The following is a 22951-nucleotide window of genomic DNA, read 5'->3' as shown; positions in this document are numbered from 1 at the left end:
TCTCCACAAAGGCCCAGTTCACCCTTTGCTGGCTTTCTTTCCTGCCTGTTTGTTTTAATTCTACCTAAATATCCTGGCCTAAGCTCTGAACTGTGAACTCCTGTTTTCAACCATAGGTAGAAATATAACGACCACAATGTTTTTTTTTTGTTTTTTGAGATGGAGTTTCGCTCTTGTTGCCCAGGCTGGAGTGCAATGGCATGGTCTTAGCTCACCGCGACCTCTGCCTCCCGGGTTCCAGCGATTCTCCTGCCTCAGCCTCCCAAGTAGCTGGGGTTATAGGCATGTGCCACCACACCTGGCTAATTTTGTATTTTTTTTAGTAGAGATGGGGTTTCTCCATGTTGGTCAGGCTGCTCTCGAACTCCCGACCTCAGGTGATCCACCCGCCTTGGCCTCCCAAAGTGTTGGGATTACAGGTGTGAGCCACCGCACCCAGGCACAATTTTAACTTATAAAATAAATGGTATTTCATTCCCTCCAAAATAAAAACTAGAAATCAACTGCCAATCAATTTTCTCCATTTGGGAAGCTGCCGCCCTCTAGAGGTAATAAGATGTTGGGGGCACTTGCCAGTTGTCACCAGGACTGAGGGCGGAGGGAGTTGCTACTGCATTTAGTGTCTGGGATGAGATACCAGACATAATGAAATGCAGTTTTTTTTTTCTTTTTGAGACGGAGTCTTGCTCTGTTGCCCAGGCTGGAGTGCAGTGGCGCGATCTTGGCTCGCTGCAGCTTCCGCCTACCAGGTTCAAGCGATTTTCCTGCCCCAGTCTCCGGAGTAGCTGGGATTACAAGCCCCCGCAACCACACTTGGCTGATTTTTTTTTTTTTTTTTGAGGCGGAGTCTCTCTGTCACCAGGCTGGAGTGCGATGGTGCGATCTCGGCTCACTGCAACCTCCGACTCCCAGGTTGAAGCAATTCTCCTGCCTCAGCCTCCTGAGTAGCTGGGACTACAGGCACGCGCCAGCGCAGTCAGCTAATTTTTGTATTTTTAGTAGAGACGGGGTTTCACCATGTTGGCCAGGATGGTCTCAATCTCCTGACCTCGTGATCCGCCCGCCTCGGCCTTCCAAAGTGCTGGGATTACAGGTGTGAGCCACCGCGCCGGCTGAAATGCAGTTTTTTTTTTTTTTTTTTTTTTTGATGAGTCTTGTCTGTCCCCAGGCTGGGTGCAGTGGCGCAATCTCGGCTCACTGCAAGCTCGCCTCCGGTTCCGCCTTCTCTGCCTCAGCCTCCGAGTAGCTGGGACTACAGGCGCCGCCACTGCGCCCGGCTAATTTTTGTATTTTTAGTAGAGACGGGGTTTCACCGTGGTCTCGATCTCCTGACCTCGTGATCCGCCCACCTCGGCCTCCCAAAGTGCTGGGATTACAGGCGTGAGCCACCGCGCCCGGCTGAAATGCAGTTTTATATATAAAGAACCACCTTGCCCAAGATACCAGTAGTGCTCACTTTGAAACACTGTAAAAGGCCTACATTACAAGTTGCATCTTAAAAAATTCTCCATTATATTTAGTCTAAGAGGACTTAGAAGAGGACTGAGGAGTGGGAAGAAGACAGGAGAGTGTGAAATACATGGGGCATCCCATATGTTGGGACAGACCATGGTCCTCTCAGGAATTTCATGGCTCTAACTGTGTTTCAGCCTAGCTTATCTTACCAGCATTTATTTCAACATTAGGATCTGGGACTTGACTGGCCAATTGTTCATGACGCAGCTGTGGTACTACTTACTCAGCTAGGAATGACAAAAGGTATAGACTTTCTCTTTTTTCCTTTTTTTAGACATGGTCTCGCTCTGTTGCCCAGGCTGGAGTGCAGTAATGTGATCATAGCTCACTGCAGCCTCCATATCCCAAGCTCGAGTGATCCTCCTGACTCGGCCTCCCCAGTAGCTGAGATTACAGGCACACAGCACCACGCCTGCCTAATTTTTTTGGGTTTTAGTAGAGATGAGGTCTTGCTGTGTTGCCCAGGCTGGTCTTGAACTCCTGAACTCAAGCAATTCTCCTGCCTTGGCATCCCAAAATGTTGGGATTACAGGCATGAGCCACTGCACCTGGCCAATAAAGACTTCTGATTGATATAATGCTATTCAGTCATATAAAGATGAAATGTAAATAAAATGGTTAAAGTGTCCTCTCAGTTGCAGAATAGACCTCAGTTGCTAGAAATACATAACTTTTTAAAAATCTTTATTTATTTAGTTTTTTGGGGATGAAGTTTTGCTCTTGTTGTCCAGGTTGGAGTGCAGTGGTGTGATCTCGGCTCACTGCAACTTCCACCTCCTGGGTTCATGCAATTCTCCTGCCTCAGCCTCCCAAGTAGCTGGGATTACAGGTGCCCACCACCATGCCCAGCTAATTTTTATGTTTTTAGTACAGACAGGGTTTCACCATGTTGTCCAGGCTAGTCTCTAACTCCTGACCTCAGGTGATCCACTTGTCTTGGCCTCCCAGAGTGCTGGGATTACAGGCGTTGAGCCACTGTGCCCAGCCTACAATTCATTTTTATTAAAAAAAATAATAGAGATGGGGTCTCACTATGTTGACCACTATCTTGAACTCCTGGCCTCAAGCGATTCTCCTGCCTTGGCTTCCCAAAGTGCTGGGATTACAGGTGTGAGCCACTACATCTGGCCTTGAATCCTTTTTTATCTAAGATTTTCAGGCATTGTCAAATTGTGTAAGGTAAATTTCTACTTGTTCTCTAGTATCCATTCTCCTCATTTTTCCTTAATAAAAACCCCAAATGGTTCCCATTTCCTCCTCCATTTCCCAGCTTCCTTATGGGTGGGTGTGGCCATGTGACTTGACCTGTGGACTGTGTAAACTGATGTGTGCAACATCCAGCTTTTCCTCCCTTCTTTTAAATAGGGAAGTTGCTTGCTCTCCATGCTTTCCCCCTTTTCACCCTTGCTGGAAAAGGATGACAACCTGGGCAGCCACCTTAGACCTACAGATGGCCATGGAACGTTCCACCAGCCGGATCCTTGGAGCAGAGCCACCTACTCACTTCTATCTTATTTAAGCCAACGAATTTTGGAGAAATTAATTTTCCTGCCATTTTTTCATATACTGACTGCTAACTCCAAATAAGAGAAATGACATCTGGTCTCAATACAAAAAACAGTAGTGAGGCGGGGCATGGTGGCTCACGCCTGTAATCCCAGAATTTTGGGAGGCCGAGGTGGGTGGATAACATGGTGAGACCTTGTCTCTACTAAAAATACAAAAATTAGCCAGGGGTGGTGGTGCATACCTGTTATCCTAGCTACTCAGGAAGCTGAGGCATGGGAATCGCTTGAATCCAGGAGGTGGAATTCGCAGTGAGCCAAGATTGCACCACTGTACTTCAGCCTGGGTGACAGAGCAAGACCTTGTCTCAAAAAAAAAAGAAACAACAGTAGTGGGAGAAACTTGAATGTAGCAGGCCTCCAATTTTATATATATGTGGGTCACAGATACATACCATATACATACTGTACAAAAAAATAAACTTGTTTTTATAAGCTGAATACATTATGAACAGGCAGAGTCTTGAATAGTTTAAAAAAGTTAACTGTTAAGAGCTTTGAAAAGGGTGAGGCTGGCCGTGGTGGCTCACACCTGTATTCCCAGCACTTTGGGAGGCTGAGGTGGGTGGATCACCTGAGGTCAGGAGTTCCAGACCAGCCTGGCCAACATGGTGAAACCCCATCTCTACTGAAAATACAAAACTTAGCTGGGCATGGTGGCGCATGCCTGTAATCCCAGCTACTAGGGGGGCTGAGGCAGGAGGATTGCTTGAACCTGGGAGGTAGAGGTTACAGTGAGCCAAGATCATGCCACTGCACTCCAATCTGGGCAACAGAGCAGGGCTCAGTCTCAAAAAAAAAAAAAAAAAAAGGAAAGAAAAAAAGGGTGAGAATGGGAGCTTTATGTTTTATATGTTTAATACAATTTCAGTATATTTTGTTGTGTTCAATACAGTTAATATCTGCAGTGAACAAGGTCGATCTCATACATTTATCTTTCCTTTCTTCTTCCTCACGTTGTACATAAGGGAAGGAGGCTTCTTAGTTTTATAGGCCACACTTTTCTTGATGCGCTGTCCTTTGATGTTAACAATATATGGCAAGAGAGGGGGCCGGACGGTCAAAACTGTTCCTTCAGGTGTATAGCCTCGGAGATGCAGTCTGTCCTTAAAATTAGGTGTTACTGAAACCCAACCTATGCAGGCATGTGACACAACACAAAAGGCTGTTAGCAATCATCTTATTAAAAACACCAAACCAAAGCTGAAAATGGAATATGAGAGAACGCTGTCACTCTCTTTCACTCTCTTATTATTCTATTATTTTTTAAGAAACTGTGTCTCGCTATGTTACCCAGGCTAAACTCAAGTTCCTGGGCTCGCCGGGCGCGGTGGCTCACGCTTGTAATCCCAGCACTTTGGGAGGCCGAGGCGGGCGGATCACGAGGTCAGGAGATCGAGACACGGTGAAACCCGTCTCTAAAAATACAAAAAAATTAGCCGGGGTGGTGGCGGGCGCTGTAGTCCAGCTACTCGGAGAGGCTGAGGCAGGAGAATGGGTGAACCGGGGCAGAGCTTGCAGTGAGCGGAGATCGCGCCACTGCACTCCAGCCTGGGCGACAGAGCGAGACTCCGTCTCAAAAAAAAAAAAAAAAAAAAAAAAAAAAAAGTTCCTGGGCTCAAGCGATCCTCCTGCCTCAGCGTCCTGGGAAGCTGGGGGCACGGGTGGGCACACCTTATTTTTAAAAAAGCACACAATATGTTTCTGTAAAGTACAAATTTATTTTCAGAACAGGTTGTATTTGATGAATAAACTAGTATGTACACCTTAAAATAATCAGCTTTCATCAGTTAAGGCACTTTTCTATAAAAAAAATTGTCGGTAAGGCTGCTTTATTCACTTTTTTTTTTTTTTTTTTTGAGATGGAGTTTGGCTCTTGTTCCCCAGGCTGGACTGCAATGGCGCGATCTCGGCTCACTGCAACCTCCGCCTCCTGGGTTCAAGCGATTCTCCTGCCTCAGCCTCCCGAGTAGCTGGAATTACAGGCATGCGCTACCATGCCTGGCTAATTTTGTATTTTTACCAGAAACAGGGTTTCTCCATGTTGGTCAGGCTGGTCTCAAACTCCCGACCTCAGGTGATCTGCCTGCCTCGGCCTCACAAAGTGCTGGGATTACAGGTGTGAGCCACCGTGCCTGCCCTTTTATTCACTTTTTAAAAAGTGCTTGGCATAAAATTACCTGCAGAGGAAAACTTGATGTCTGCCACTGCTTCAGATGCCCCTAGTCCTTCTTTTAACATAATGTCTTCAGCAACAAGAGGAGGAAATCCTGCCATTCGTTCCTTTCCACCCATTGGAACCTTCCAATGAAATAAAGATATTGACAAGTTCAAATTAAATTTCTTCGAACTCTAACATTAAGCAAATCACTGATAAGATAATTCTGTACAGGGATCAAGAATAAAATCCTTTCAAATATTCAACTGTTGAAAAGAACTTGCAATCACTTCTGGGGTCAAATGAAAAACAAGGGAACTCTGATGGGATGAAGCTTACAAATATCAGGGCTCTGGGCCACACACTGGGCAAGCACCTGGCAGCAGCTTCTGGACAGAAGAAATGTGCTTCACTGACACTGTTTTTATAATCCTCCACAGGGCCTCACATAGATTAATGTTGGGCAATTAAGGCACGGTCCTTCCAAGTACCTTAGTTCTTATAGGTGTGGCCATCAAGATTAATGCCTGGTCTTTATGAGTTAAGGGTCCATATATAATGGATAAGATTTAGCTTTTATGTTTACAGGTGTTTCCACGATTAGAAGTAATTGGGTAATTTTTTTTTTTTTGAGATGGAGTTTTGCTCTTGCTGCCCAAGCTGGAGTGTAATGGCATGATATCAGCTCACTGCAACCTCCACCTCCAAGGCTCAAGTGATTCTCTTGCCTCAGCCTCCCGAGTAACTGGAATTACAGGTGTGCACCACCATACCAGGCTAATTTTTTTGTATTTTTAGTAGAAACAGGGTTTCACCATGTTAGCCAGGCTGGTCTCAAATTCCTGACCTCAGGAGATCTGCCCGCCTCGGCCTCCCAAAGTGCCGGGATTACAGGTGTGAGCCACTGCGCTTGGCCGTAACTGGATAATTTATTCATCTATTCATTAGCAAATCTCTCCTCTGTTTAGCACTAAGAACACAAAGATAGATTTTGCAGTATGGTTTCTGCCCCCAAGGAAATCAAAGGGGTAAATAATACATAAGCAAATACAAGGTCAGAAATGTAATGTGAGGCATCTATAAGTACTATGGTTGTGAAGGAAGGAGTAATGAATGTGTTCAGTCAAGGAAAACATTAGTAAAGAAGCAATATATATATATATATATATATATATGTAACAACAACAACAAAAACAAATAAGCACTATATGAGCAATATTTTGAGAAATGAGTCAAAGTTATTCGGTGGAAAGATATTCTCGGTCGCCACAGGTACAGATAAAAACTGGAAAAAGGATGATGAGTTCAGGGAACTATAGCTTAATTGTCCAAAGTATGGTATGTGTGTGTGTGTGTGTGTGTGTGTGTATTGGTGATGAGGCTGTCAGGAGTTTATACAACTTTTTGCAACAATGTCACTATTGGGCATTCAAAATGTGGCTGGTGACACTAAGCAACCATATTTTAAATTTTCCTTTTTTTTTTTTTTAGAGACAGGGTTTCACTTTGTCACCCAGGCTAGAGTGCAGTGGCATAATCATGGCTCACCACAGCCTCATACTCCTGGGCTCAAGTGGTCCTCCTAGGCCTTAACCTCTCGAGGAGCTGGGACTACAGGTGCATGCCACCATACCTGGCTAACTTGAGCAAATTTTTTTTTTTTTTGAGATGGAGTCTCTGTTGCCCAGGCTGGAGTGCAGTAGTGCGATCTTGGCTCACTGCAACCTCTGCCGCCCTGGTTCAAGTGATTCTCCTGCTTCAGCCTCCTGAGTGGCTGGGATTACAGGCACCCACCACCACGCCTGGTTAATTTTTGTATTTTTAGTAGAGATGGGGTTTCACCATCTTGGCCAGGCTGGTCTTGAACTCTTGACCTTGTGATCCATCTGCCTTGGCCTCCCAAAATGCTGGGATTATAGGCGTGAGCCACCGCGCCTGGTCATTGAGCAAATTTTAATTGTCACTAATATATTTAAATTCAGATAGTGGCCGGGCGCGGTGGCTCACGCTTGTAATCCCAGCACTTTGGGAGGCCGAGGCAGGCGGATCACGAGGTCAGGAGATCGAGACCATGGTGAAACCCCGTCTCTACTAAAAATACAAAAAAATTAGCCGGGCGTGGTGGTGGGCGCCTGTAGTCCCAGCTACTCGGAGAGGCTGAGGCAGGAGAATGGCGTGAACCCAGGAGGCGGAGCTTGCAGCGAGCCGAGATCGCGCCACTGCACTCCAGCCTGGGTGAGAGTGAGACTCCGTCTCAAAAAAAAAAAAAAAAAGAATAGAAAAAAAAATAATAATAAATAAATTTAGATAGCCACATGTGGCTAATGGCTACCAAATTGGACAGTGTAGTCTAGAGAAAAAACAGCTGTGTGGCTACTCTAGGATCAGTCTATATAGAGCAATTTTGCTTTATAGCCAGAATCCTCAAAGAGAATGAGGTGAGGGAAAGCTAGCTCAAGATATTGTATAACAGTTCTGTACAACAAAGGCTTTCTTAACAGAGCTATGGGACCATTCCAGTGTATACTAACCTTAACCATGCAATCATCAAGGCGTGGTGCCTTACCTGGAGTAACGTATGACCTGCATGCTTCTGATACAGAGCATCTGCCCTGTCCAAGGAGGTGATATGCACAGGAAGGATGTTGGAAGCAACGACTGTAAACCAAGCTGACTGATTTCCCTTAAGAAAGGAAGAAGTTATTTGACCTGGTGAAAAACTTGGAAAACCTGCATATTCAAGGTACAATCAACTAAAAAAAAAACCAAAAAACAAAAACCCAATCAGACTCCCTTTATAAGTACTGGTATGGCAGTAGCTGTAAATCAAATTATTACTAAGAACAGGGGCACAATACTGAAGTAGTGCATTTCAGCAATTCATGTGAAACTATGACTTCTTTGACAGACTCAATACTATTTTTGAAAAAGTCTATTATTAAAAATTAAAAGGAAATAATATCTGCTTTAATTGTCTCTGTGTAAAGTTAGGTTTAAAGTATTAACATTTTATGTGCTCTGATGAAATATATAAGGGTGCAAGCCTGGTGTGGTGGCTCATGCCTATAATCCCAGCACTTTGGAAGGCCGAGGTGGGTGAATCCCTTGAGCTCAAGTTTGAGACCAGCCTGGGAAACATGGCAAAACCCCATCTCTATAAAAAATACAAAAATTAGCTGGGTGTGGTGATGCACGCCTGTAGTCCCGACTGCTTGCGGGGCTGGGGTGGGATGATCACTGGAGCCCAGGAGGTTGAGGCTACAGTGAGCCATGACTGTACCACTGCACTCCAGTCTGGGCAACAGAGAGAGATGCTGTTTCAAAAAAAAAAAACAAAAACAAAACAACCCCCAAAACAAAAAACCAATAACCTCCCAAAACGAAATATATAAGGGTTCTAAGTGTGTAAGGCAACATTTCTAACAAAGTATGAGCAAACACAAAACCCACGAAATGTGCTATAGTAATGGCACACAGTTGTGTTGTGTTGTTGGACAGATCCATATCCATGTTTCATTTTCCTTTTTCTCTTCACTTTAGCAAAATGGAGAGCAATTCTACAGACACCCCAGAATCCCTAGATGCTATGTAAATGAATACCAAACAAAAAGTATATGCATAAAAACACACATATCATGGGATACGAAGTGTGGAATTAATTTAATGCCTATAACCCTGTACCTAAAGGTTTGACTTTATCCCATAGGTTTGACTCTATCCCACAGAATAGGGATAGTATCTTGTCTTAAATGCCAAGCTGTAGGGGGTACTCAATTGAAAACCTAAGTTTTCAAGACCTAGCACTTTTTTGGGGGGATGAGGGAGTAGGGCATTTCTTTTCCCCAAGTTTTTGTTTTTTTTTTTTGAGATGGAGTCTCGCCCTGTCACCCAGGCTGGAGTGCAGTGGTGCAATTTCAGCTCACTGCAGCCTCCGTCTCCCAGGTTAAAGTGATCTTCCTGCCTCAGCCTCTCTAGCAGCTGGGATTGCAAGTTTGTGCCACCACGCCCAGCTAATTTTTGTATTCTTAATAGAGATGGGGTTTCACCATGTTGACCAGGCTGGTCTTGATCTCCCGGCCTCAAGTGCCTCAGCCTCCCACACTGCTGGAATTACAGGCATGAGCCACCGTGCCCAGCCATCCCCAAGTTTTTATTACACAAATTTTTAAACATAAAAACAAATTAAACCCTATACAATCGTGGCTTAGTTATCAACATTTTGTCAGTCTTGTTCATATATCTGCTTCCTTAAAGTGAATCCCAATATTTTAAAATCATTTTTTAATGGTACAGACTTTCCTTACCTGCAGGAAATCTATGCGGCCTATAGCACCCAAAAACAGAACCATTCCTGGTTTAAGCACAAAAGTTCTTGGAACAATGGACTGTGTTGGCAAAACAATATTTACTTCTTTTTCTGTTAGAAGATTTAAAATCTGTGAAGCAAATGGCAGATTTTTTAGAAAATACTTTTATTGAAAATATGATATATTATGATTTACCTGTAAAATAAAAAGTGATGAAAAATATGCCAGACTTCAAAATAAACCAAATTATGTCAGAGTTTGCTACACATCAAATTTATATAGATTCTTCCTGTCTAAATTAATTTCAATCTGATGGCTCTACCTTTGTTTTACAACTTAATCTACAGTAATGACAAAATAACTTTATAGGTGTACAAGACTTTCCTATGTCAGCAGCATTCCCTAAATGTCAAAATTAATGTGAACCTGAAAACATGTTGATTCAATACCAAGATAGAAAATATATGCTCTCCTTATCAAGGCTTGTGGGCAGTAGCAATTTCCGCTTAAAGTAATGGTATATGTGACCTCATGTCCTAGTGGTAAGTATGCGTGCATTTAATGCAAAATGGTCACACCATTCTAGGAGCAAGTAAAGTGGCTGAAGAACCTCTTTCTAAATTCTGGTCTTCAATTTCCTTATTTCTCCCAAATATTCAGCAGAGAATGAGAAAAAGTTATAAATCCCCTATGCTTATAACACAGAGGATTTATTATGATTTATAATAAATCCCTTCTAAGGATGACAAGTTCCTAGAGAGACTAGAGAAAAATAGAAAAGGAAAGACAGAAATACAAGATTCTGGAAAGATTTAAGGAGTCAAAATCTGGTTAAAAAAGAATAAAGAAGGTACAAATTGGACACAAAACTTGTAAACTTCTTTCTTAAGAATAACAAGAGGCTGGGCACGGTGGCTCACGCCTGTAATCCCAGCACTTTAGGAGGCTAAGGTGGGCAGATCACCTGAGGTCAGGAGTTCGAGACCAGCCTGACCAACAGGGAGAAAGCCCATCTCTACTAAAAATACAAAATTAGCCGGGCGTGGTGGTGCGCACCTGTAATCCCAGCTACTTGGGAGGCTGAGGCAGGAGAATCGCTTGAATCTGGGAGGTGGAGGTTGTGGTGAGCCGAGACTGCACCACTGCCCTCCAGCCTGGGTGATAGAGCAAGACTCCATATCAAAGGAAAAAAAAAGAATAACAAGAAAATAAAAAATAGAAATGATACATAGAGGCTCACAAGAAAATAATAAGGGGGCTGCAAATAGTTTTCTTCATTATTTGTGTTTGAAAAGGCACATTAAAAGCCATTTGCAGGTCAGCCACGGTGGCTCATGCCTATAATCCCAGGACTTTCAGAGGCAGCGGCAGGCAGATCACTTGAGCTCAAGAGTTTTTTTCTTTTTTTGAGACGGAGTCTCGCTCTGTCGCCCAGGCTGGAGTGCAATGGTGTAATCTTGGCTGACTGCAACTTCTGCCTCCCGGGTTCAAGCAATTCTCCTGTCTCAGTCTCCCAAGTAGCTGAGATTACAGACGTGAGCCACCATGCTTGGCTAGTTTTTTTGGTATTTTTAGTAGAGACGAGGTTTTGTCATGTTGGCCAGGCTGGTCTTGAACTCCTGACCTCAATTGATCCACCTGCCTTGGTCTTCCGAAGTGCTGGGATTACAGGTATGCACCATTGTGCCCAGCTGAGCTCAGGAGTTTGAGACCAGTCTGGGCAACACGGCAAAACCTCACCTTTATGAAAAATACAAAAATTAGCTGGGGTGGCGTGTGTCTGTAGTTCCCAGCTACCTCGGAGGCTGAGGTGGAGGATCGCTTGAGCCAGGGAGGCAGAAGTTACAGTGGGCCAAGATTCCACCACTGCACTCCAGCCTAGACCAGACTGGGCAACATAGCGAGGTCCTGTCTCTACAAAAACTAAACAATTAGTGGGGCATGGTGGTGTGTACCTGTGTCCCTAGCTACGTGGGAGGCTGAAGTGGGAGAATTGGTTGAGCCCAAGTAACTTTGAAGTTACTTGATCATGCCACTGCATTCCGGCCTGGGCAACAGGGGCATGATCTCGGCTCACGCAACCTCTGCCTCCCAATAAGTGTATCAAGTGATTCTTGTGCCTCAGCCTCCTCAGTAGCTGGGATTACAGGCATGCACCACCATGCCCAGCTAATTTTTTGTATTTTTAGTAGAGATACAGTTTTGGCATGTTACCCAGGCTGGTCTCAAACTCCTGGGCTCAAGCGATCCTCCCACCTCAGCCTCCCAAAGTGCTGGGACTACAGGCCTGAGGCACTGTGCCCAGCCTGAGTCTTAATACTTTCATTTCACAACAGAGATCCTTGGTTCAGTCTGGGAAACCCTGGTTTAAGACATCAAATAAGTGTATCTGTAAACTAACAGAGAAGCAAACTACCAGTGCTGACAGACGTTTGTATCTAAAAATTTGGGGTTCTCATTCTGCTGTCTGGAGTATTTTGCAAATTCTTGCCTTTCTGACACAACTATTTCATAGAGGGTATATGACTGCTATGCCTGATCTAATAGCATCTGAAAGGGAAGAATTAGTCTGGGCGTGGTGGCTCCTATCCGTAATCCTAGCACTTTGGGAGGCTGAGGTGGGTGGATTACCTGAGGTGAGGGGTTTGAGACCAGCCTGGCCAACATGGCGAAACCCTGTCTCTATTAAAAATACAAAAAGTAGCCGGGTGTGGTGGCACATGCCTCTAATACCAGCTGTTCGAGAGGCTGAGGCAGGACAATCACTTGAATCCAGGTGGCAGAGGTTGCAGTGAGCCAAGATCATTGCGCCACTGCACTCCAGCCTGGGCAAGAGTCAGACTCCATCTCAAAAAGAAAAAAAAAAAAGTTTGGGGGAGAAGAATTAGTTCATTAAGCTAAAGTGATAGAATATTATTAGAAAGCAGTTCTGAACTTTTGGACTGCTAAGGAAGAAAAGATGGCATGAACAACTATTCTAGGAGAGCAATAAAAGTTAAAAGGTGTGTATGATTCAATGACAGGGGACACCAAATAGAATACAATTCTGAGAATGTAACTGTAAGTGTTCCTGATGAGGCCAAGAAAAGTACCTAAGAAACCAATGTGGTTTTGTAGGGAGATATAGAGATAATTAGAATAATCGGAAACTGGTCAGTAACCAGATTCGAAGGAAATGATTAATGAATCTGTTGTGAGGCTCTATCCGGGATGCACATTTGAGTCAATCAATGATCTGAATGAAGATCCAAACTGCAAATATAAAAAGTAATGAGATTTAATGAATATTTAACGGAGTAAGATATAGGCCAAATTTAACAAGACAAAGTTACCTATGAGGCCCAAAGTTGTCCATGAGCAATTGGATAAAAGTGAGGCACAGGGACAAGACAGGTGGAGTTAATGTTACTCTTTTTTTTTTTTTTTTTTTTTTTTGAGACGGAGTCTCGCTCTGTCACCCAGACTGGAGTGCAGTGGCACGATCTCAGCTCACTGCAAGCTCCGCCTTCCGGGTTCAAGCAATTCTCCTGCCTCAGCCTCCCTAGTAGCTGGGACTACAGGCACCCACCACCTCGCCCGGCTAATTTTTTGTATTTTTAGTACAGACAGGGTTTCACCGTGTTAGCCAGGATGGTCTCGATCTCCTGACCTTGTGATCCGCCCGCCTGGGCCTCCCAAAGTGCTGGGATTACAGGCATGAGCCACTGCGCCCGGTCGGAGTTAATGGTATTCTAAATCATGCTCACCTGAGAGCACTGAGTTCTCAGTGTCACACTTTAAGAACAAACATAGAAAACATTCTGAAGAGGCCTGGGCCAATGAATAGCCTGTTTCTCAGGGAGCACAGCTGTAGGAAATGAAGACAAATAATCCAGATTGTCAGCACAGTGAATGCTCAACATTTGCTGGATGAACTAATGAAAGAGAAGAAAAGGGAGGGATAGGTGAAGAAGAGATGGGACGTTACATTTTAAAATATTTCAAAGTCTGGCAAGGGAAATAGGTATTACGTTAGTCCCAGATGGCTTTGGGGAACAATGGATACATGTGACAGGGAGACTATTCAGCTCAGTACACTCAATACAAGGAGAAGGTCAAACACCCAAATGAGTTACCTTGGAAGGTGACATGACAGTTTCAGCTAATGGTGAGTCACTCCTTTCAGTTCAAGATGGAGGACCCCTTGATGGATATGTTATAGAGGTAATTCAAGCAGGGACTAGGGAGTTGGACTCCAGTGATATTTATGTGTTTTTCCAACCTCAAAACCTAGGCTTCTGTAAATGTTTCCCTAACCAAGGTAACAATCACAGTGATAAAATAAGTTGGTTGTCAGCAATGAAGTCTATCAAATGGAACAGAGAACTTGATGGCATACAGATTCACCCCTAAACAGCTTTTATGAATGAATCAGAACTGAGTCTAAAATGGAAGTATACTTCTTTTCCTGTTTTCTGCCAATTAAGACAGCAGTACTTGTGCAATTGAAAGTAAATGTTTCAGAGGCTGATATGACTAGTAATAAAACTCCAGTTTCCCGTTTAGCTGGCTCTACATGCATTACACTCTTTCTCTATTGCAATTCCCCTGTCTTGATAAATCGGCTGTATCTGGGCAGCAGGCAATATAAACCTATTAAAAAAGAAAAAGAAAGTAAATGTTTCTAAAAGAAACCAAATACATACACAATTTTCTTTTGTAATTCCAGGGGTGTCATAAAACCAGTGGGCATCTTTCACATCTTGGGCAGTCAATTCTACTTGTTTGGTGGATTTGTGTGTACCCGTAACAGGTTCATTTTCCATGTCAAAGGCAAGTGAATCAGCATCAAACTCAAAGGGAATGTTATCCTTCTGTTCTTCTGAATACAAGAATGTCCTTCCAACTCTTCCTAGAACAAGTTATAGTAAGGTTATTAGTCACTCCTTTAATACTTTTAACTCCAGACATAATTTATGTTTCCCTCAAACAAGTTACTAAGATTACAGTGTAGGGAAGTGAGACTATAATGATACTTTTGCTTTTTTTTCTCCAAAAAGCTGTGGGAGTCAAACTCTTGCAATAATCAAGTGTGTGGCTGGCTGTGTACATGGAGTGGCGGGGGCGAGGGTGTGTGGAAATCAGACTGTTTTAAAGAAAGGCTGAAAAGATATACCAAGGAAAGACAGACAACCTAATCTAAAGCTGCTGCATGGAGTAAAAACTTTTACTACCTGTACTGCTCTGGGTTTCCAAACAGTAGCCTTATTGCTAAAGGGCCTCTTTGTTGCAGAATAAGGAAGGCAGCCCACAAAAACTGGCTAGCCTTGGACAGCTGTATTTCAGGTTGCTTAACAAAGAATTTTAGCATAGTACCAACAAGGGTTTTCCCGTAGAGGATGCTTACCTACGACATAACCATGCTTTTTGAGGACATTAAGCTGATTTTGTTCTTGCTCACTAAGATCTTCTTCAGCTTGAGTTGAATCTTTTTTAAGTCTTTGATGCCTTTTAAACATTCTGTAAGGAGTTGGGTTGCAAATAGGAAACTTCAGAAGGTTTAATGTAGTACCTGAAATACACAGAATAAACGCATCTTTAGAAAAGGGATTAAGGGGGAAGAAAATGAACATTTTTGAGGATCTACACTGTGTTGGTTACTGTAATAAAATATAAAATTACTGCCACTTTACAAATGAGGAAATAGGTTAAGAGATTAGCTCACAGGGGAAACCAGAATTAGAATCCAAAATCTGTAGGCCCGATTTCTTTCCATTTTTATCACATTACCATTCAGTATAAAAGTAATTTTTGTGTAAAATTCAAAGTGCAAGACAGAGAAGAGCAGCTTACTAAATGAAACTTTGGTTTCAAGGGAACAAATGGGGCAGTCAGTTTTGTCAACTTAAATTTAAACCTGGCTGAGCGTAGTGGCTCATACCTGTAATCCCAGCACTTTGGCCCAGGGCGGGTGGATCACTTGAGGTCAGGAGTTCGAGACCTGCCTTGCCAACATGGTGAAACCCTGTCTCTACTAAAAATACAAAAAATTAGCTGGGTGTGGTGGTGCATGCTTGTAGTCCAGCTACTTGGGAGGCCGAGGCAGGAGAATCGCTTGAACCTAGGAGGTGAGGGTTGCCGTGAGGCGAGATCGCACCACTGCACTCCAACCTGGGTGACAGAGTGAGACTCTGTCTCAAAAAAAAAAAAAAAAAAATTTAAACCATAGAAGGACTCATTTTCCAATTACAGAAGTCCGTTTCTTTCTTTCTTGTTTTTGAGCCAGTGTCTTGCTCTGCTGCCCAGGCTGGAGCGCAGTGGTGCGATCTTGGCCGAGCCTCCCAGGTTCAAGTGATTTTCCACCCTCAGCCTCCTGAGTAGCTGGGATTACAGGCACCAGCTACCACACCCAGCTAAGTTTTGCCTTTTTAGTAGACACAGGAGTTTCGCCATGTTGGCAGGTTGGTCTGGTCTGGAACTCCTGACCTCAGGTGATCTGCCCACCTTGGCCTCCCAAAGTGCTCAGATTACAGGTGTGACCCACTGCACCTGGCCACAGAAGTTTCTTAAAGTCACAAGACTGATACTTCTGTTTTTTTGGGTCTCAATCTGTTGTCCAGGCTGGATTGGAGTGCAGTGGCCCAATTAGGGCTCACTGCCACCTCAACCTTCCAGGCTCAGGTGATTCTCCCACCTCAACCTCCTGAGTAGCTGGGACTACAGGCACGCACCACCAAGCCTGACTACTTTTTGTATTTTTAGTAGAGACAGGGTTTCACCATGTTGCCCAGGCTGGTCCTGAACTCCTAAGCTCAAGCAATCTGCCCACCTTGGCCTCCCAAAAGTGCTAGAATTACAGATGTGAGCCACTGAGCCTGGCAAAGCCACACATCAAATTGCACTAATGGGCCGGGAGCGGTGGCTCACACCTGTAATCCCAGCACTTTGGGAGGACGAGGTGGGCAGATCACGTGAGGTCAGGAGTTGCAGACCTGCCTGGCCAACATGGTGAAACCCTGTCTCTACCAAAGATACAAAAATTAGCTGGGCATGGTGGTGCTTGCTTGTGATCCCAGGGCTTTGTGAGGCCAAGGCGGGCAGATCGCCTGAGGCCAGGAGTTCCAGACTAGCCTGGCCAACATGGTGAAGCCCCATCTCTACTAAAAATACAAAAATTAGGCCAGGCACGGTGGCTCACGCCTGTAATCCTAGCACTTTGGGATGCTGAGGCAGGCGGATCACGAGGTCAGGAGTTCGAGACCAGCCTGACCAACGTGGTGAAACCCTGTCTCTACTAAAAATACAAGAATTAGCTGGGCATAGTGGCGTGCGCCTGTAATCCCAGCTACTCAGGAGGTTGAGGGAGGAGAATCGCTTGAACCCGGGAGGCGGAGGTTGCAGTGAGCCACTGCACTCCAGCCTGGGCGACAGAGCAAGACTCCATCTCAAAAAAACAAAACAAAACAAACACAAAAATTAGCTTGGTGTGGTGGCGCACGCCTCGAATCCCAGCTACTCGGGAGGCTGAGGCAGGAGAATCACTTGAACCCGGGAGGCGGAGGTTGCAGTGAGCCGAGATCACGCCACTGCACTCCAGCCTGGGCAACAGAGTGAGACTCTGTCTCCAAAACAAAACAAACAAACAAACAAAACACAAATTTCACTAGGTTCAGACAGTAGAAAGGACGCACACTTTCTGGAACAATATACAAAGAAGTTACAAAGCAGATCTCCAGAACAGGAACTGTGCTTTGTTCCCTGGTCTATCTCCAGTACTTAGTGACTGGGAACAGACGTGCTCCGTAAACACTTCCATTAGAAAATTACTACAACACATTCTCAATTTTCCCTAGCAGTAAGCTGCCACAGAAGAGAGGTGTGACCAGAGTGGGGAGAGAATTTGTAAACGGAAGGGTACAGGCAGCCCGTAGTGGACATTAAGGGAGGATGTACTCGGTGCCTTGGCCAGGACCAGACGTCCACCTTGCCAGAAAACGAAGAGGGCGAGCCTCCTAAAACTCACCCGGCCAAGGGGAGATGGTGGCTCTGTCGATGGCCTCGGAGCCCTTGGCAGTGCAGTAATCGGACTCCAGGAGCGTGTTAAAGAGAGTGGATTTGCCGGCGTTGGTGGCGCCCACTAAGTAGACGTCCCCACGGTAGCGCCAGGAGCGCTGAAGGGCAGAGATCAACTCTTCCACTCCATAGCCGGTCTTGGCGCTGATCAGCCGCACGTCCCTGACCACCGTGCGGGACCAGTTCGGCGGATTCGAATTCTCCCCGTCCTGTGGCTCGTCCTTGACGGGGCGCTGTGGCCCTTGGTGGCCAGGGGCCAGCAGGAGCCCGGCGCGGGCACAGTCCTCCCACAGTCGCTCCCGCAGCCTCTGCCGGTAGCCAGGAGCATCCTGGGGCAGGAGGTCCACTTTGTTTCCCAGCACGATCAGCTGCTTGGGGCCCACCAGCGCGGGCAAGTCGGGCAGCAGGGCGTCGGGCAGGTCCAGCAGGTCCACCATGTAGAGCACCAGGGAGGGCCCGGGCCGCCACAACGCGGCGCTCACCAGCTCCAGGTACTGCTCGCGGCTCACCTGCAGGCGTAGAGCGCGCCGATGGTGCACCAGCAGCCAGCAGCGCTGGCACACCGTCCGCGCCAGCCCGCCGTCTGCCTCCGCCGCGCGGAGGAACTTCTCTCGGGGCAGGTAGCCGGGCACGCCGGGGTCCTGGCACTGCAGCTCTGCCCCGCAGCCCGAGCAGTTCACACCGCTGGGCGGCACTGCCGGGCCCGGGTGCCCCACGACCGGGTGCTCCCGGGGCCTGGCCCGTAGGTTTTGCTGTCGCCGCTCCTCCCGCCGCTGCTGCCTCTGTCGCTCCTCCTCCTGCTGTTGCTGGAGCTCCTGCAGCTGCTTTTCGCGGGTGGGTTCCGGCTCCGGCTCCAGGATGTACTCCGGAAACAGAAAACGCTCTTGCGTGTCAGCACCTTCTCCAAAGCCCTTCGTGTCCACGGGGTCATGAGGAAACTCGCGTCCCAGACTCGATGAGTGCTGGAAGGAGGATGCGGCAGCGCACCTCCTCCCCAGAAGCGGCTCCCGGAGGCCATGGCGCGCTGCAGTGGGAGCGGATCCACGAAGGAAAAGGCTCAGCAGCCTGAACGGTAGGCGAGCGGGCAGCATGAGGAAGTAGCTCCAGGGAAAGGGGCGGAGCCACAAGCGCGCACGCGCACTAGGGCCCGAGGCGCGCATTTGACCCAAGTCGAAAGCGCGTGGGTACTTGGGAGCTGTCCTGGTTCGTTTTGCGTCTAATCCCGTGAGTTCTCGCGATTTAAGCTCTGAGACTGAGAACCTACTTAAAGCTATGGCAAAGGCACTGGAGGATTGAGCTAGGTTGGCAGAAAAGAGCAGTGAGTGTTTTGGGTTTTTTCACTTTCAGGTTTAACGCCTCACTGCTAGCACCGTTATAAATCACACTTAAAAAGGAGCTTCCGGGGCCGGGCGCGGTGGCTCACGCCTGTAATCCCAGCACTTTGGGAGGCCGAGGCGGGCGGATCATGAGGTCAGGAGATCGAGACCATCCTGGCTTACACGGCGAAACCCCCCACTCTCTACTAAAAATACAAAAAATTAGCCGGGCGTGGTGGCGGGCGCCTGTAGTCCCAGCTACTCGGGAGGCTGAGGCAGGAGAATGGTGTGAACGCGGGAGGCGGAGGTTGCAGTGAGCCGAGATCGCGCCACTGCACTCCAGCCTGGGCGACAGAGCGAGCCTCTGTCTCAAACAAAACAAAACAAAAACAAAGTAAAAAGGAGCTTCCGGCCAGGCGCGTGGCTCACGCCTCTAATCCCGGCACTTTGGGAGGCCGAGGCGGGCGGATCACCTGAGGTCAGCAGTTCGAGACCACCCTGGCCAACGTGGTGAAACCCCGTCTCTATTAAAAATACAAAAATTGGCCGGGCGCGGTGGCTCACGCTTGTAATCCCAGCACTTTGGGAGGCCGAGGCGGGCGGATCACGAGGTCAGGAGATCGAGACCACGGTGAAACCCCGTCTCTACTAAAAATACAAAAAAAATTAGCCGGGCGTGGTGGCGGGCGCCTGTAGTCCCAGCTACTCGGAGAGACTGAGGCAGGAGAATGGCGTGAACCCGGGAGGCGGAGCTTGCAGTGAGCCGAGATTGCGCCACTGCACTCCAGCCTGGGCGACAGAGCGAGACTCCGTCACAAAACAAAACAAAACAAAACAAAGCAAAAATTACCCGGGCGTGGTGGCCCTTGCCTGTAATCCCAGCTATTTGGGAGGCCGGGGCAGGAGAATCGCTTGAACCCGGGAGACGGAGGTTGCAGTGAGCCGAGATCGCTCCACTGCACTCCAGCCTGGGCAACAGAGCGAGACTCCATTTCAAAAAATAATAAATAAATAAAAATAAAAAATAGCTTCGTGTTTTGGTCCTTATAAAGGCAAATAAATTGAGTATCCCAACGTCGCGGATTCACAGAACAAACACTTTTTAATAATAAGTATACTTGGTTTTGTTTTCAAGTGTCGTTATTTGTGCAACAACATTGAAAAAAAAGCAGAAATAAAACATTGACGGGACGGATACGACCGCAGATTGCGGGAGCTGTCCTCTCAATCAGCCCGGCAGCGGCGGCCCACAATTTGCGCGTGTGCAACCCTAACCCTGGCCCAAGCTTGACCTACAATTTGCGCAGGCGCAGATCCTAACTTTGGCGTCCCTGTGGGCGGCCTTTGGTGTGAGACGCATAGTATTCTGGGAACGTCGGAGACGGAAGTTACTTGGTCTTCAGCTCCCGGCGCTGGTGGCTTCTGGGCGCTTTTTGTCTTTTTGATTTCAAGAGTTAGGAGCTCGGGAACCGTTTGGCAATATGTACGACGCGGATGAGGGTAGGTGAACGCTCAAAACACACGCCGCGGCGGTCCATTTAAGCAGGGAAGCGTGGGGAACTGATTGGATTGGGGATTTGGGGCCTTCCCACGCGCCGGCTGCACAGTCCCCAGCCTTGTTCCCACACTTTCCAGGCCGGGAACGAAACTGGGGTAGGGAGAGGCGGAGGGTGCAGGGAACATAGCGTTAACGTTCCAGGTTACGTTCACTGCTGCTCTCTGCTCTTTCTCGTTCCGTTAGATCTGATCCTCGCCGTGCAGAACCGTAAGATAAATTACGTTTTGAATTTGAAGCAAAGGGCACCCTTTAAAAATTTTCCTTAAAGCCACAGTCGACTGAACGAATAGCTCAATTGTTGAGTGTCAGCCTGTGTCAGGCGGTGTGGAAGGCCCTGGAAATACACCGGGACAGAATATCGGGGGGTGGGGGTGGGGGTGGCGGGGGGGCACTCGGTTTAGTCTGACATTTCTTCATGCTGTTTGTAAGTCAGAACAAAGTGTCTTAAAGGATGGCTTTTAAACTTCCTCTTCTCACAATGTCACAGTTCTCAGATGATACGTATTCTGCTGCACTGGGCCAATGTATAATATCTGTTTCTTTGCGCATGTGGAATTCTTAGTAGTGGCCGAGCGCGGTGGCTCCTGTCAGCACTTTGGGAGGCCGAGACGTGCAGATCGCTTGAGACCAGCCTGACCAACATGGGGAAATCCTGTATCTACTAAAAATACAAAAATTAGCCTAGTGTGATGGCGTGCGCCTGTAATCCCAGCTACTTGGGAGGCTGAGGCCGGACGATCGCTTGAGCCCAGGAGGCGGAGGTTGCAGTGAGCTGAGATCGCGCCACTGCACCACAGCCTGAGTGACAGAGTTAGACTCTGTCTCAAAAAAAAAAAAAAAAAAAAAGAGAATTCTTAGTTGAGTCTAGTGTATTTTCGTAGCCGCCTTTTCCATTCTCCATATCTGCTAATTCAAACCTTATTTTCTTCTAGCTCTCAATTCCTTGGCCACCCCTTACATCTCTCTTTATTTTCTCAGCTACTTCTGATAAATCAGATGGAAAAAAATTGAAGCAAAAGCTTAATTTTTCTATTTCTTATAGAGAGGGGGTCTCCCATGTTGTCCAGGCTGGTCTCAAATTCCTGAGGTCAAACCATCTGCCTGTCTCGGCCTCCCAAAGTGCTGGGATTACAAGCATGAGCCAATGTGCCCAGCCAAAAGCTTAAATTTTTAAAGCTGTTTAAACTTCTGTCTCATTTATATCTTGTGTGCTAGAAATTTATTAGCATCATTATATTCCTTGTTCTTTTTAACTACTATCTCAGTAGAAGAAAAATTCGAAAAAAATATTTTTAAGGCATAATTTTTGGCTGGGTAGTAATATATTCTCATAGCTCACAAGCCAGAAAATTTAAAAATGTTAAAGTGGGGTGGCTGGTGCAGTGGCTCACGCCTGTTATCCCAGCATTTTGGGAGTCTGAGGCGGGTGGATCGCTTGAGCTCAGGAGTTCGAGACCAGCCTGGGCAACATGGGAGACCCCCTCTCTATAAGAAATAGAAAAATTAGCTGGGCGTGGTCGTGCTCATCTATAGTCCCAGCTACTTGGGGGGCTGAGGCTGGAGGATCGCTTGAGCCTGGGAAGTTGACACTGCTGTGAGCCGAGAACAAAGTGAGACCTTTTCTCAAAAATAACAAGTTAAAGTGTCACGTCTCCTTCTTACCCACCATCTGCCCAGTTTGAACTCTCCCCAGTGGGTAACTACAGTTATAATAGGTTCTTATCACTCCACAGTTTCTTTTTTGTTTTGACGGTCTTGCTCTGTTGCCCAGGCTTGAGTGCAGTGGCTCAATCTCGGCTCACTGTAACCTCCGTCTCCCAGGTTCAAGCAGTTCTCCTGCCTCAGCCTCCCGAGTAGCTGAGATTACAGGCATACACCACCGTGCCTAGCTAATTTTAGTATTTTTAGAAGAGGCAGAGTTTCTCCACGTTGGCCAGGCTGATCTCAAACTCCTGACCTCAGGTGATTCACTTGCCTCGGCCTCCCAAAGTGCTGGGATTGCAGGTGTGAGCCTCCACGCCCAGCCTCCACAATTTATACATATTTAAGCAAATATAAATGGGATTTTCTCTTTTTTTAAAGACAGAAAGTAATACTCACACTTTCCTCCACTTTTAGATTTTGCTTAATGTGTCTAGGAGATTTTCGTATCAGTACACAGAAAGCATCACCCCCCCCACTTCGCCCCCACCCCCAGTTACTTGGTTTGTGTGGATGTACCATAACTTAAGTAGTCTTTTGATGGATATTTGGTTTATTTCTAGTCCTTTTCGGGTTCAAACAGTGCTGTAAATGAATAATCTTGTACCTATAATTTGCCCAAGTATGTCTGTGGGATACATTTCTAGATATAAAATTGTCAGGTCAAATGATACGCACCTTTAACATTTTGCTAGATGATGCCAAGTGACCACTATAGTGGTGATTGTACTAATTTTGCATTCATATTAGCAATGTATAATGATCTGTGGAAAAAGAGA

At 46.3% G+C, this 22951-nt stretch overlaps 2 protein-coding genes and 1 long non-coding RNA gene across 4 annotated transcripts in view; 2 read left to right on the top strand and 1 right to left on the bottom strand.

The window, feature by feature from the left end:
• LOC115836696 overlaps positions 1 to 8003 on the top strand; it is a 31461-nt gene extending 23458 nt beyond the window's left edge. For both annotated transcript variants that reach the window (XR_004031716.1, XR_004031715.1), the window contains exon 2: positions 7841 to 8003. This is a non-coding gene — a long non-coding RNA (uncharacterized LOC115836696). The remainder of the gene's footprint in view (positions 1 to 7840) is intronic.
• NOA1 (nitric oxide associated 1) lies at positions 3902 to 18805 on the bottom strand. The gene is made up of 7 exons (XM_003268410.4): positions 17548 to 18805; positions 14932 to 15096; positions 14231 to 14436; positions 9543 to 9674; positions 7805 to 7921; positions 5261 to 5381; positions 3902 to 4215 (listed from the first exon to the last, which is right to left on the bottom strand). Exons 1-7 carry the CDS (start codon positions 18755 to 18757, stop codon positions 4004 to 4006), a joined length of 2163 nt encoding a protein of 720 aa, XP_003268458.1. The 5' UTR covers positions 18758 to 18805; the 3' UTR covers positions 3902 to 4003.
• A 1447-nt stretch (positions 18806 to 20252) lies between these two features.
• The window catches only part of POLR2B (RNA polymerase II subunit B), a 55109-nt gene continuing 52410 nt past the window's right edge, over positions 20253 to 22951 (top strand). Inside the window, exon 1 of the mRNA XM_030818886.1 lies at positions 20253 to 20413. Coding sequence (XP_030674746.1) covers positions 20395 to 20413 — 19 coding nt within the window. The 5' untranslated portion in view covers positions 20253 to 20394. The remainder of the gene's footprint in view (positions 20414 to 22951) is intronic.

This window comes from Nomascus leucogenys, chromosome 9 (genome assembly GCF_006542625.1).
Source record: "Nomascus leucogenys isolate Asia chromosome 9, Asia_NLE_v1, whole genome shotgun sequence".
NCBI lineage: Eukaryota > Metazoa > Chordata > Mammalia > Primates > Hylobatidae > Nomascus > Nomascus leucogenys.
The sequence above is the reverse complement of the archived record's forward strand: the minus strand, read 5'-3'. Positions and strand labels throughout refer to the sequence as shown.